Raw genomic sequence first — 15268 nt, 5'->3', positions numbered from 1 at the left:
AACTGATCAACTCAATCTATTTTTAGCTGCGGACCTAACTTGATTTTTCCTCCTTCTCTGAGCCTTTCGAGACTTCTTTCTCAAATATATTTTATATTATATTACACTTTGTATTATAACTATTATTACAGGTTTCCCAAACATAAGATTTCCACTAGTCAACCATTTCTAAGAATGTAGCAGATTTTCCTCTTAAACTGGAATATCAACCTCATAAATTATGTAAGCTTACATAAAAGATCCAATTACCAATTCCGGATAACAGAGAAATGCGAGCGAAAAAAAAAAAAATGAAATCTTTAATTTAACGTGTTTTTAGAATAAAGGATATAGATGAAAACTAGAAAATCCTGAGAAAACCCACGGACAATGTTGGCCACCACGAACTCACAGGGCATAAGATCAAATCCTTGTACCAGAGATACGTATTCTATAATACTAAGCTGTTTCATCTTTCTAAACAGAATGCTAAAGCCAAAGGTAGTGTACAGTATATAATACCAATTTGATCAATCATCGGTCCATTATTTACTCTGCGGTTACATTGAATCAGAATTCGTACAAAGTTTGGTATCACGAAGACACACGAATTAAACAAATTAACTAATGTTCATAGACCTCGATATGTAAATATGAAATCTTTCAGTTTAACATCCCACCATTATGCCCTTTAGGGTAAAGGTGACAGATGACTAACACAAGTGAATTATGACGGAAGAACTGTTGGAATGATAATATAGGGTGAAACGGGAGTACTCCGAGAAAACCTACGGACACGCTATTGTACACCACAAACTTACTTGGCCGGGGATCGAGCCAAGGACCCCAAGCACCAGAGGTAAGCGCTCTATCACTGAGCCAGCGCACACTGGACGAAATGCACAATTTAGCTGTACAAAAGTCCAAAATGAAGTTGCTTGGAATTGTACTTGGAATGAGTCACAAAGAAACTACAGATAATAAAAACAACAGTAGAAAAAATATTACATTCTGCAGGGAAATGGGTTTGCACTATAAAAGACGGGTTGTGCTACAGCAGCAGGCATAGTAATCAGATTTAGAGCTTCAAAGTTAATCCATCGTGCTCAACGTTTGCTCGACTGTTAGGAATTGACAACTGATGCATTTGCTGCTGCAGGTATGTACTGTGATTGAAATACAAATTGACTGAAAAATTAAATGAATTTACCACAAGTCGCACGCGTACAATATCAGAAGTTGCTGTTCGTGTATAAATAAAAGTATGTGATATTCCATTTTAATGGAAAATAATAAAGATATCCACCTCGAAATATGTGTATGTGCAATACATGAATGTTATTGCATACAATAATAGTGATATTAGCTGCAGCAAACTGCAATCTGATGATTTGTTTAATCACTTCAATACGATGTCTATATCCTGGAGAGAGTTGAGTTTAGCGTCCCTTTCAGCAGCGAGGCTATATGAGACGTGGACCTGATTAACGTGGAATCCGAACATGAGCTCCCGCCGGGAATCGAACCCGTGTCTCCCACGCCAAAGCTGCGTATGCTAACCGCTTAGCCACGAGGGAGCTCGTATCCTGGAAGGAGCTGTTTCAAATTTGGCTTGAAGAAAGAACCGTAACTACGAAAAATGCTGCAGTTGCAACATATGTCTGGAGCAGACTTGGACGAGTACATTCAACAGCAAATAAACAATTATAATAGCAAGTTCTATCAAAAATGGTAGAAATCGAATCGTGTACTGAAGGCTTTTTATAACGAGAAGGTAAGTGGCTGGATAACAATGTCAGCTTTGTGACTCAATTGCAACAAGATGATCCAGAACCAGGGTCATCATCCTGCAGCACACTCGGAAAACCACCGAAGGAATGTAAACAACTGTATCAGCGAAGAAGAGAAATTTTTCTCCTTAATAGACATATTCAACAGAAGAATTAGCATTTGCAGCACAAAGTAGTTTACGTTTATCTGGGAGAAGAGACGCAGCAAACTTGTGGGGTATTGTTTCGGAGATCTCATCTTGTTGCTGTTGAGGCATAAAGCTGACATTGATATCCAGCCACTTACCCTCTCGTGATAGAAATACCTACAGTACACGATTCGATTTTTGCCATTTTTGATAGAACTTGCTGTTAAAATTGTTTACTTGCTGCTGAATGTACTCGTTTTCATCTGTGTTTATCTTTTCCAGTCCCAGTCTGCTCTAGACATGTGTTGCAACTGCAACATTTTTGGTAGTTATGGTTCTTGCCTTACGCCAAATTTGAAACAGCTCTCTCCAGGATATAGACATCGTATCTGGAATAATTAAACACATAATCATATTGCAGTTTGCTGCAGCTAATATCGCTATTATTGTATACAAGAACATTCATGTATTGCACATACACATATTTCGAGGTGGATATCTTTATTTTCCTTAAAATGCAATATCACATACTTTTATTTTTATACAAACAGCAACTTCCGATATTGTACGCGTGCTACTTGTGGTAAATTCATTTAATTTTTCAGTCAATTTGTATTTCAATCACAGTACATACCTGCAGCAGCAAATGCAGCAGTTCTCGATTCCTTACAGTAGAGCAAACATTGAGCACGATGGATTAACTTTGACCCTCTAAATCTGATTACTATTAGTAATGCCTGCTGCTGTATCACAACCCGTCTTTTATAATGCAAACTCATTTTCTTGTAGAATGTATATTTTTTCTACTCTTGTTCCTATTATCTGGTTTCTTTGTGACTCATTACAGGTACAATGGGTGCAATTCCAAGCAACTTCATTTTGAACTTTTGCACAGCTAGATTGTGCATTTCGTCAACTGTGCAGCATGCCCACTTGGACATGTTATTAATGTTATATATATTATTATTATAAGCCGTTAATAATAATAACCCCGTAACTCTTGATTTGGAGGTTTTAATGCATCCACTATATAGCGTAGACCTGGCACATCAACTAACATCTGACTGATATGTTCTGCATTTGACGATGAAATAGCTTGTTGTTACTTTAACTTTTAATTTCAAATTCTGCAAGCGACCACGTCATAGTTGAGCTGAACTCGTCTGAGGTTATAATAAAATGCATTTACTTTGTTTATTACTAATAATCGGACTTCAACCAGTCCGGCAACTCTCGCTTGCAAGGCAACAAGTAACACTACACATTGTATTTGACATGTTTCTGAAAAAATGCTCGCTGTCATTTTTAAACTTCTACGTTTTCCCGTTTTCTTAATGCAGAATTTTGCTAGTCAGTTGAAATTTCTTTTATCTACTCTGATTATTTAGTCAATACTCCTGTGAAAAAGTTACCTATTTAATTTGCTGCCGTAATTACAGAAAATTGAAATTAACGATTAGAGCTCAGTCTTTCTTAATTTAAACACCATTCACCCACCGTTATGTGTTTTCATGTGTTTAACAAGGTTCCATTTTGTAGCGTATGCTTTATCGCACTGAGTACATTGAAATGGTCTCTCTTTGGTGTGAACAGTGGCATGTTTCTGAAGGACTGCTTTTACCCGGAAACTCTTGTTGCAAATTGTACATGTATATGGTCTTTCTCCAGTGTGTAGCCTTAGATGCTGGGTCAGATAGGACTTCTTAATAAAGGAACTTTTACATATTTCACACTCATAAGGTTTGTAACCGCTATGAATCCTAGAATGTTGAAGCAGCACTTCTCTTAACTTAAATGACGAACCACACACAGAACAGAGATAGGGACGATCACCGCTATGTCTTCTAAAATGCTTTTTAAGATCGCTTTGTCTGGCAAATGACTTATTACAAACGGAACAAGAATATTGCTTCTCATTATTATGCAGTTTCATGTGTTCTTTAACACCAACTTTAGACCAAAACTGTTTATCACATAAGAAACAACTGTAACACGTCCTGTCATCACTATGTGTTATTAAATGTGATTTAAAATGGTCTTTGCGGGAGAAATTCTTGTGACAAACAGTACACTCAAAAATGTTTTGTCTGGTGTGTGCCACTGCATGAGCGTTTAAATGACTTTCATACGCAAACCATCTGTCACACTGTGAACATGAGAATCGCTTCTCTGCTACCTGATATTTAGTCCTTTTATTATCAACCAAAGAATAAATCACCGAAGACATACTTCCCTGACAGAGCACTTTATGTTTATCACAGTTTAATTTGTTAGAGAAATGTCTTCCACACATAGGACAGCTGATTTGATTGTCTTTTGTCACATCCGTTGGATAAACACTATTTCTCCAGTACAGCATTTGTTTACATCTAGAGCAAGAACAATCTTGCATACCGCTACATGCTTCTTCTTCCCTGGAATGAGTAAATTAGATAATTAAATTACATGAAATTATGAACAGTTTTAAACATATATCGTATGTGAAATTATTCTTGATATGTATGTTACAGTAAGGAATAAACAGATTATGTTCATATTGTTCTGGAATACTTATCTTATATTTGATAAAAAGATTAACACTTAAAAAGATACTTTAAAAAAAATCCTTTTTATTAATTATTACTATCAAATATCCGAAGATTACATTCTTTCACAAAATATTTGTAGATCTGCTGTTAGCTAAGTAAAGGAATGCGGATATAAGTATCTTGATCTTTTAAGTTATTAGGGACGACGACGCAGTGTTAAACTTCTTATATACTCATTCATCCCTAGATTTACACAGCCAGTAATCAAGTTAAGAATTTGTATGAGAAATTGTGCTTTAATTTAATTGTGAGCAGTGGAATCATTCTAGAATTGGCGGCAAAATCGAACCGTAATAATACCTAAAGAAGAATGTAACAGCAGCTCACCAGACAACTAGAGATCGGTAATAACAGGTTTCCTACGAATGAGTACTTTTGCAGGTATCATTAGTGACAGACTGCAAGAAGTGATCGAATTACCATAGACACAGGAAGGCTTTCAACGGAATAAAATTACAGCTTCGAATTGTTTGTTATTACATGAAATGATTCGAAAAGCTAAAATGACGATTGGTTCGTATTGTATTCTAGACGTAAGGAAGGCGTTTGACTCAGTACCTCACGAGGGAATTTTAAAGGCACTGATAGAACGTAAAATTATAGATCTGACTAGGTAGGAACTTACATTTCGATAATTACACAATCATAGAGGACCATGCAGTAGATCTACGAATCCTAAGAGGGGTGCTAGGGGTAAGTAGTGCTTCGTTAAAAATTCGAATGTATGAATAGGTGATAAGCGGGTAAAGTCACTTGAGGAAGCTCGGATGTTACTTTACAGTCTATGGTAGAGGACATGCTCATCTACGAAAAAGACTGGAGGTTTGGTTATACAAAGATGGAAATATTGAGGAATTCGCTTGAACTTCCAAGAAATACGAATGATGTGATTAGAAAACTTGCAATGGAGGCCAAACATGAAGATTCTGTAAGAGTCCGGATAATAAGATACGAAAGAAAGGGACCAGTTACTTGGAGAAATTAGGTGGAAATAAAAGCCTAGAGAAGAATGCGATGTTCAAAGAATGGGTAGGAGTCCCAAGGAAAAGAGAGAAAATAATTTATGAGATCAATTATATCTAATAAATTTCTGAGCGAAATTTGATGAATGATAACCGTTTCATTGATGCCCTTAAAGTAAGAAGTAATACATTTGGCGTTCGGGTATTTATGGCCAGGGCCAGACAGACAACTAATATATGTTGTCGGAAATGTTATTACAACAACGAGACCTCGGGACATGTCATGGATGAGTGCTTTGCACATACGGATTTATGGCCACGATGAGATAGTTAATTTGATTAAGAGGTATGTGTGAGATTTAAACGATAAAGTTTTGAAATGGCAAGTAAAGAAAAGACACATAAATATATTAAAAGAAGCTTCTGATCGGTTAAAAGAATGCAGAGTTTTGCCTATTATTGTGGGTAGCACAGAAGCAATCCCGAAGATAACAGAGTGAAGCCTCGAGGAATTAACTATTATTTGTAAGCGTGTCTTGACGGCAATATTGATGACTGTATTGAGATCTTCTATTGAAATCGCGAATGCACATTTTGATTATTAATTTTTCTGTGGTACAAGTAGTTTAATGTGTAGGTATATAGCATTTTTAACTTTTTCGGAATTTTTTTTCTTTTTCTAAATCAAGTCTGGACAGATGCAAATCTAAAAGAGAATAATATCCTAGATAATTAGAAACATGAAATTTAGTATTTCGACTTTTCATTAAAATAAATAATACGTATTTCAGCGTATTTGATATTTGACCTTAAGGGAAGAAAAGAAGTGGGACGATAAAGAAGTGAGGGTTGCAATTATTATATTAAAATTTCCATATCTCGGAATCCTTCTCGAGACCGTTCGCACCACAGGTGAAAGCGTTAGTGACTACGCTAGGTGGGGCCACTATGGTTAAGCAGGAGATCCGGGTTCGCATCGTGGCCATGTATTGCTTCACTCTTCGTGTACTTTTCCAATTATAATTACTTAAAGAGAATTGACGCATTTTACTGAAAAATAACTAGTATTAAAGCAAACACTCTGTTCCATCACGAGAAGTTAATACTGAGCTGTTTCAGTACTTCTTGCTACTATCTCTACCAACAAGACTGGGTTAGTCATAATAATTCTTATGAAAACATCATGCACTTTTATGGAACAAGGTACAATACAGTTGAATCCAACAAGCTTGAAAACCTGGTTTCTTTTATTTATTGCAGGTAACCTAAGTTTTTAAAGTTGATAGATTCAATTTAACCTCACCCTGCACCAGAAAAGTGCAAGATCTTTTCTAAGATGTGTGTCGAGTAACCCAACTCTCTAGAAAAAGATAGTTGAGTTGAGTTGATTTTAGTTTAGCGGCCCTTTCAGCAGCGAGGTTACATGAGACGTGCACCTACTGATTAACGTGGAATCCGAACCACATGAGCTCCCGCCGGAATCGAACACACAAAATGCGCATACGCTAACCGCTTAGCCACAAGGAAGTTCTCTTAACAAACGTAGTAGCACAAACTACCAAGCTAGTTCAGTATTAAGGGGGCAGACTACTAAATATTTTTCAAAAGCTAACAATTTTTCTTTTGCCAGTTTTTCGTAAGTGAAAAGAGATAATGCAATGTAACTTACCTCAATAATAGATAATGTTATTCTACACCCGAAAATACGAATTGGAAGAATTTTCAGTGTTGCCATGTTGCCATCCATAGAAGTTACAGCGTGACAAGAATTTGAATTACCCAAAAATCTAGGTAATGGCAGCGGCTAGGAAAATGAACTCAACGGCAATTGATGACTTATCATGCTGTCTGTGTTCGTTGTTTACTACTGTTTAAATATTATTTGTATTTATTTTGTAATAAAGAGTACAAAATAAATAATTTTTAATAAACAGTAGAATTAAAATACAAATATTATTTAAAAAGTAGTTAACGAGGAACGTAGACAGTATGATAAGTCATCAATTGCCGTTGAGTTCATTTTTCCAGTCGCTGTTATAACCTAGATGTTTAGGTAATTCAAATTCTTGTCAAACTGTAATTTCTATGGATGGCAACACTGAAAATTCTTCTGATTCGTATTTTCGGGTGTAGAATAACATTATCTATTACTAAGGTAAGTTACATTTCATTATCTCTTTTCACTTACGAAAAACTGGCAAAAGAAAAATTATTAGCTTTTGAAAAATATTTAGTAGTCTGCCCCCTTAAATCCTTTTGATGCAATAAAAAGTGAGAGCTACATGCTTATAATTTTTTCAAGTTTCTTTTAAATCATATCTACGGTATTTTATGGACTATAATATGCACTTTCTTCTTTGAAAAATTGCATCCAAAACTCAGGTGCGTCGTATACTCGAAATTAATATAAAAATGTTATAACGCTCTCGATGGCAGTGAAGACCATTTTATATATGAAGAGGATAACGATGACGATGAAGATGAAGAAGAAGAAGAGATGACGATTTTCAGGGATTTTAAAACTCAGTTCGATTTTATAAACTAAGATTTTTTTTAAAGTCTGGCTTTGCAATCTATTAATAAAAATAGTTACGGTATTTTAAAAAAATGTTTAAAAATTATAGTCCGTAAAATACGGTATATACTTACCTCTGATTCGCAGTTACATTATCTTTATTACAATCATCAGTTGATTCTAATGGATAATGATCTTTAGCTTCACTGCGATTGTCAATGTGTGGTTGTTTCTCATTCTGCAACTCTATACATGTCTCAGAATCAACGCTGCTCTCATTTTCACTTTCAGTTTTAAAGTAAACTGCTTCCTTCTCGAAATCACCAGGAGACTCAGCCTTCATATTTAATGGTGATTCAGTTTTTATATCCAAGACATTTTCATCGTCATTAGGTTCATTTTCATCACAATTCGCTTCAGTCTTCACTTTCACTGTACTGTCCAAGTAACACTCTATTTTAGGTTCGCATACGACTTCAGTCGTTGATGAATTAGTGGTCCTGTCCATTGCACCAGAATTTGTACGTATTCAGATCTGAAGCAGAATTAAACGAGGTGAACTGGAAAATAAAATGAAAAATACATAAGAATTGTTAGCTAACAAAGGAAGTGACAGATATTCTAAACCTAACGATCTATATATTAAAATACTAGGTTTATATATTTGTGGTCAAGAAAAGTTTATATGATTGTGTCAAATTCTTTTGCCAAAGATATCTCGAAAACCATAAACTCTAGAAAGATGTCGTTTTCACTGGTCGATTGCAAATTTTGTGTAGATTGTTCAGTTCTAATTGAATATTTAAAGAAAATGACTGTTATTTCTTTATTACATTTTATAGGGGTACGCTGGAAGTATTGAAATTTTAAATAGTAAAGTATCATATCTTAACGAGGTACACATCCCAGCATCACACATTTATATACGGGCTTAGTACAGGGTGGCCCAAAAGTAGCTATACAGTTCCGTACTGATCAGCTCACTGTATTTTATATAATTTCTTATTGTTATCAAACAGATAGACCTAATTATTATTTGTTCTTAACGTCTTTTTACTTATAACTTAAGCCTGTAACAGTCTAGGGATATACCGATATATCAGTATCGGTGATCAGCCACTTTTGTGAGTATCGGCAAATGGACACTGATATTTACCGATACATTTTCCGAATTATTTTCAATTTTTTTTAGTATTAACAATGACACTTATATTTCATCGATTTCTTTCAAAATTGATCTAAATTGTTGTCAATCGTACAATAGATTTCTTTATGCATCCGTACGCCTTTGATTTGCACTACTCGTACTCAACTGATATTTTTAGTCAATTCAAGCCAAAATATTGGTGAAGAAAAGCCAAAGGTCCTTAATCAGAATTATGGGCACCCGAAGAAAATTTTCTACGAAAGTCCCATTCCATGGTTGTTTTATTACGTTTGGTATTTAATATACGAGGTTTACTATATTACGTATACATTTTCGTGAGCCAGGGAGGGCCAAGCCCAACCCTGCCCTCCTCCTTCGGGCGCCCATGGTTAGGATAGCAGACCCGTCATTTGAATTTCAAACGAGACAGAGGTTTCGATTCAGAAGAAAATGCCATGGAAGAAACCCACAAAACGCTCACTTTGTCATTATTTTCTCCTACTTACTGGTTAAAAACAATTAGTTCTAAAGTTAACAAATAGTTTTATCATTTTCGACTTTGCTTAAATACACTGAGAAAAAATCCTTTATCCTGACGGTATATTGTACAAATACGGAATAATCTTGCTTACTTCAGAAATCAGTATGGAGCATACGTTATCCATATGCTACATACGCACTCCTCTTAGATGTTACATCATGCTGTTGCAGGATGTCTGGCATCTAACAGTCTTCCATATACGTATATTACATACATATACGTATGTTACATTTGTCAGCTGTATGTTATATACGTCCATTTGCATTGAGATTATGACAGTCTATATTGTTTCATACGGAAAGTACATATAGATATAATACACGGAAGTATTATAAAACATGCGTTTTCAGTCATATATTTGCTGTATGTTAAGTCCAAAAACTACAGGATTTATACATGTAATATACATTTTTACGTACGCAAAATAAGATTTTTTTCTCAGTGTAACCCTCCTATTTTTTTTATGGTATACACAGCAACACATGGTTCACCACGCATAATTTTGTAAACAATAAAAATTTGTAACGGTAGTATCAGTTTGCATTATATGTATGTAGGGGTGGCGATTAGGGGCCAGTTGCCTACCACTTTTCTGAAGTAACACCTTAATGTATCTAGTTTCATATGGAAATGTAAAGTTTTTGTACGTATGACTGGCTCATAGAAAAAAATAGTGTCTTATATTATTTGCCGTGGCGTGAGTACGTAGACCCTATTAGTTATTTGTCTTCCCGTGGAGTTAAGAAAACTACATGAATTGCGTTTTAATTGCCACGGAAATGGCCTAAAAATAAATTTTTGGAGCGCAATAATTCCAGCGTACTTTCATTTCTTCTTACAAGGGCTCGATACGTTAGTCAGCCGCTTTGAAACTAATTGAGAGAACATTTCGCAAATAAATAAATAAATAAAAAATAGAAAAAAGGAAAAAAAAAGTATTTCACAAGTTATTCTTTAATTGCACAATAACTGACAGTTCCTAAAGTAGACTATCTTTTCTTCTTTCTAATAGTAAGGAATATTGATTAAAAAGAGAGTAATAAGAATCAACTACTTTTTTCATTATTTTGCCTACATTATTTATGATATTCCGCAATTTCAACTTGATGGTGAAAGAAAACTTTTTTTTTACTAGCATACACAACAATGCTCTTTTTGCAAACGCAGCAAAGCCCTTTTTGCTGGCTTTTTTATTTCAACAGAAAACAAGAAAGAAACAGTTCAGAATGCTCGAAGAGCATTGCCAGAACGAACTTAAAAACAATTATTTTTTTCGAAATTTATATGAAATTGTAGGGGAAACCGTTGTACCTTGAGCATAGTGTATACCTTGGAACACTCGCATGTTTCTGAGCTCCTATACTATCTAGAGGTGATTCAATGAACTACATGATGCTTTAACATTGTCAGACAGTGCCATCGTGGCTTTCGTTGTGCTAAGAAGTGTATGTGATTTATGAAAGTGAAAAATTTTTTTTCAGGGATAAAACGAACTATCTAGATATTGAAATATTGTTTTTTAGTGCCTTTGTTGTTTGTATAATCTGTAATAATCTATTAGTTCAGAGGGATTAGGTGAGCATTTTTGTGACTTGCTTTCCTACTCTGAATGTAGCGTTATCATTATTGCGCCATTTTAGTAAATGTCTACAGCCTCTTGTACCATGAAACAGAAACATATCTTGTACCTTGGAACATGTTCCAAGGTACATGAACTCATTGTCAAGTGTATGTTATGAACATTCTTTTACTATCGTTGCAGGAATCGAAATGCCAAGAGGCAAGATAGGAAAGAAAAAGCCTGTCATTAACCCAAATTCAATCAAGAATGCAATTAAAGCAGTCATTCCCGAGCCTGGGAAGCGTATTTCAATTCGTGAAGTTTGCAAAGTTTGCCAAGTGTCTTTAGCTACTTTATCCCGACATCTGAAATATTTTAGACAGTCAGGAAAGAAACATTTGAGTATAGTGTGAAATGTGAGGACGGAGGGGAGAGATTAACTACATACATAACAAATATGCCCAATGGCCACATCAATAACTATGAAACGCACTTATCTGTCGAGACTGTTGAGATGGTTGCTGAAGCTGGAGTTGTCATGCTGACTCCCCATTCGCATACTTCAGGACTACAATCACTGGATGTGGCTGTTTATGGTCCTTTTAAATGTTTTTATAACTAAGCTGTGGAATAATGTTTACATAATAATCCGGGGAAACATTTTGATATTTATGCTGTGGCCGAAGTGTTGGGAATTATCTTTCCACGCGTGCCTTCAGCACATCAAATATCACCAGTGGTTTTCGCTGTTCAGGAATTTATCCTATATATCAATCCATTATATAGGATATAGGATATATATAGGATATAGGATAGCAAATCAATTTCTTGGAGTTAGACTTTTTACCAGCTTCACTAACAGACCATCGGCCGGATTGTCATCTAAATGATATACGTGAAAAGGACAACAGTCTGGTACATGAACGAAACGAAACAATTGTGCAACTCGTGCAAGTTTTGCTTTCTACATCAGTCTTTAAAGAGGAAGTACAGTCAAACCAGAAACCACAAACTTGGTAAAGTACAAAATGTCGAAGAAAGACTGTCACAGGTAGAAGTAGGGTAGTAAGAGAGACACTTGCAAAGCAAGTATTGAAAGATAAGAAAGAGCACACAGCCACATAGAAAGGAAATAAGAAGCAAGAACAGCAAAGAAAAGGAAATAACAAATCCAATAGAAAAAATAATTTCGAAACATCTGATGAAGAATCTGAGAACATAAGCCTGTATGAAAATGATGATAGTGATGTTATGCTTGCAGAACAGATGGACACAGAAGTTGAATTAGACTAAAGCATTGAAGTCATAATGTTAATCCGGATGACTATGTGTTGGTGCAGTTTAAGAAAAAACGAAGCATTGAATTTTATGGAGGAAAGATTTGTTCAGTTGAATCTAATTACAACGAATTTAAAATTAAGTTATTTAAGCATATTTCATCTACTGCAAATAAATTTTATGAAGAGTTTGCATAACAGTCTGAAGTGAATGCACCTGATATTATAGTGAGACTGCCACCACTCGTTCGGCCAATAGGCTCCAGTAGTGTGTCTGAACAATTGTGGTTTCAAGTGGATTTGGTTTTCATAATTGAAAAAAACATTGAGTTACATAAGTAATAGAGCACGTAGGCCGAAACCATTTCCACGAATAAGTCAATGTTTCCCAATTTAGTAATTCCTTATGTTATCTTCTGATAGGTCTGTCTACTTTACGTTGAAAGAATTAGAACATAGTATGCCCAACATATGATCAATTTTGTAACTGTTTTAGAGCGTTTGTTCTTTGTTTTTTCTTCAGGATTTTAAGAATAGAATAACAAATAGAATATTGTTATAGTGTTCTTTTCATACTTTAGTTATTGCTAGGTTTACGAATTTTTCAATAAATAAATAAATAAGGTTAACCTTCCGACTAATAATAGGTTAAATATGAAGGTAAAAACTTGCCTGATTAGAGTAAGTATTAAAATTTCCATTCTTTTTTTTTCACACGCTTTTGTATATCAAAAACAACAAATATGGATATACAAAATAAATGTTAGAATAATTATTTGTGACTTTATTTCTGTGAATTACCATATTGGAAATATATGTTTCAAGGTACATGAGGCTGTGTTCCAAGGTACATGAGTATTTGTACCGCGGAACACTTTCTTGGGAATTTTTGAAAACTTAAAAACATAACGAAGAACAGAAATAAAAACTTAAATAATGATACAGTTACATTCAGAAGACATCCAAGTTTAAATGCACTGCAATACAATTGCAGAAATAACTGTTGGTAATATTATATCTTTAAAAACGCAAAAAGTGTTCCATGGTACAACAGTTTCCCCTATATTAAATGTATTTGATTAGATTCAATAGATAATACATTTACATATTTCGAACCTGTGTATTAGAGGGATCTGTTGAATTAGTTATATTGAGTTGTCACTTTTTATCACCGTACATATATATATATTGAAAATGAAGATATAAGCAGTGGCCAATGGTTGCTATTTGTTAACAAAATGTTCGTTATCCTCTTAGGTATTGATCAGCACTAATATCATCTCTTTATGACTTACGGTTCCCGTGATATGGCTTCTTAAATCTCCCGAAATCGAAACTTTTTGGGCCAATATCTTTGGAATGGTAAGTCATAGAGAGATGATATTGATGTTGATCAATACCTACGAGGATGGTGAACATTTTGGTACCGAATAGTGACTGGCCAAATCACAAAATTTTCCAGACAGAATTTTAAGATGTTCATGAGCAAGGAATCAAATCTCTTCTTAGGTCTTCGTTGTTTAAGAGCACAAAGGGCTAGCACCTACTTGCGTTGCTCTTGTCAATTTGTCAATTTACTTAATAAAATATGAAATACGATATACGGTATTTTAACTGAAAAAAAAGTATTCCATTAATTATACAACCTTTCGTCAAACAAAGTGGAAATCCAACATTGATATACAAATATTCAGATCCTATCTTGCTCCCCTGCCCCACTTTTAACGTCCAATCGCTGCCACTGTATGTATATAACAGAGACTAGTAAATGCAATGTGACTATCAAAGAACATTATCACTCTAAATATCAATCACTGACTCTTAGAATTAAGTTTACACTATATAAATATTTGCTGTTTTTTTCAGTTTAATTTATGTGAGTTGGATTAAAGTTAGAGGATATATATATATATATTTTGTGTGTGGAACCTAATATGAAATTCTGCTTTTTGTCTTTGTTTGTCAAAATTTAAGGTCTTATATCTACATCCTATTACAATGTTGATTATTCATGGTGTCCACAGAAAATTCCATCTCAATTTCCCTGATTTTCCCTGACTGCATTTCCAATTTTTCCCTGACTTTTTCTGGCCTCCACCATCCCCATAGCCAGCCAACTCTCACCTTATTTACTGTCGTATTATTACATTTTATTACACATTATGCACACAAGATTACAAAGATACAGAAAGATTTTTTAACGTACATTTACAAGTTTACAAAATGTATTATATTAGCACATGTTGACATAAAACTGAAAAATATCATGGTTTAAAATAAAAAATAATAATGATAATAATAATAAAGCGTCTTCTGTACAATATGGAGAATGTGTTCACATGAAAATTTCTCACTTATGATTGCACAACTATCCATAAAAGTGGGGAACAAAAGAGTTTATATTTTTAATAAGTGTTCCATATTACAAACTGCCTTTCTTGTTTTCCAGCTCATCGATTCTTGCTTGAAGAGCACTTTCTTCTGATTTCAAGTTATTCTGCAATTTTTGTCTTTTGTCATTTAAATCTCTTAGCTCTTGATTAATCCTTCTCTTTTCTACAACTTTCTTTTCTTCTTCGCGCTGTACACTTTTCTGTTTGTCCAGATAATCTTGGTACCTTCGTCTGGAACATTTTACAGACTGTAGTAAGCTCCTGGTGATGGATATATTACCTACACCCCCAGCACTGCTGATAGCATCATGCACAAGTCTTTGAGACACCAGAGAGTGTTCTACAAGATTTTCTACAAGTAGTGATTTGTTGATGGAGAAACCACTT

At 34.6% G+C, this 15268-nt stretch overlaps 1 protein-coding gene across 1 annotated transcript in view; it reads right to left on the bottom strand.

Moving 5' to 3' along the window:
* Nucleotides 1–3292: 3292 nt before the first annotated feature.
* The window catches only part of LOC145690399 (uncharacterized), a 32588-nt gene continuing 20612 nt past the window's right edge, over nt 3293–15268 (bottom strand). Inside the window, exons 3-4 of the mRNA XM_081765241.1 lie at nt 8097–8522; nt 3293–4311 (exon numbers count right to left, since the gene is read on the bottom strand). Coding sequence (XP_081621367.1) covers nt 3387–4311; nt 8097–8470 — 1299 coding nt within the window. The 5' untranslated portion in view covers nt 8471–8522 and the 3' untranslated portion in view covers nt 3293–3386. The remainder of the gene's footprint in view (nt 4312–8096; nt 8523–15268) is intronic.

This window comes from Thermobia domestica, chromosome 7 (genome assembly GCF_964235325.1).
Source record: "Thermobia domestica chromosome 7, izTheDome1.hap1.1, whole genome shotgun sequence".
Taxonomy (NCBI): domain Eukaryota; kingdom Metazoa; phylum Arthropoda; class Insecta; order Zygentoma; family Lepismatidae; genus Thermobia; species Thermobia domestica.
This window is presented reverse-complemented; position numbering and strand designations above follow the sequence as displayed.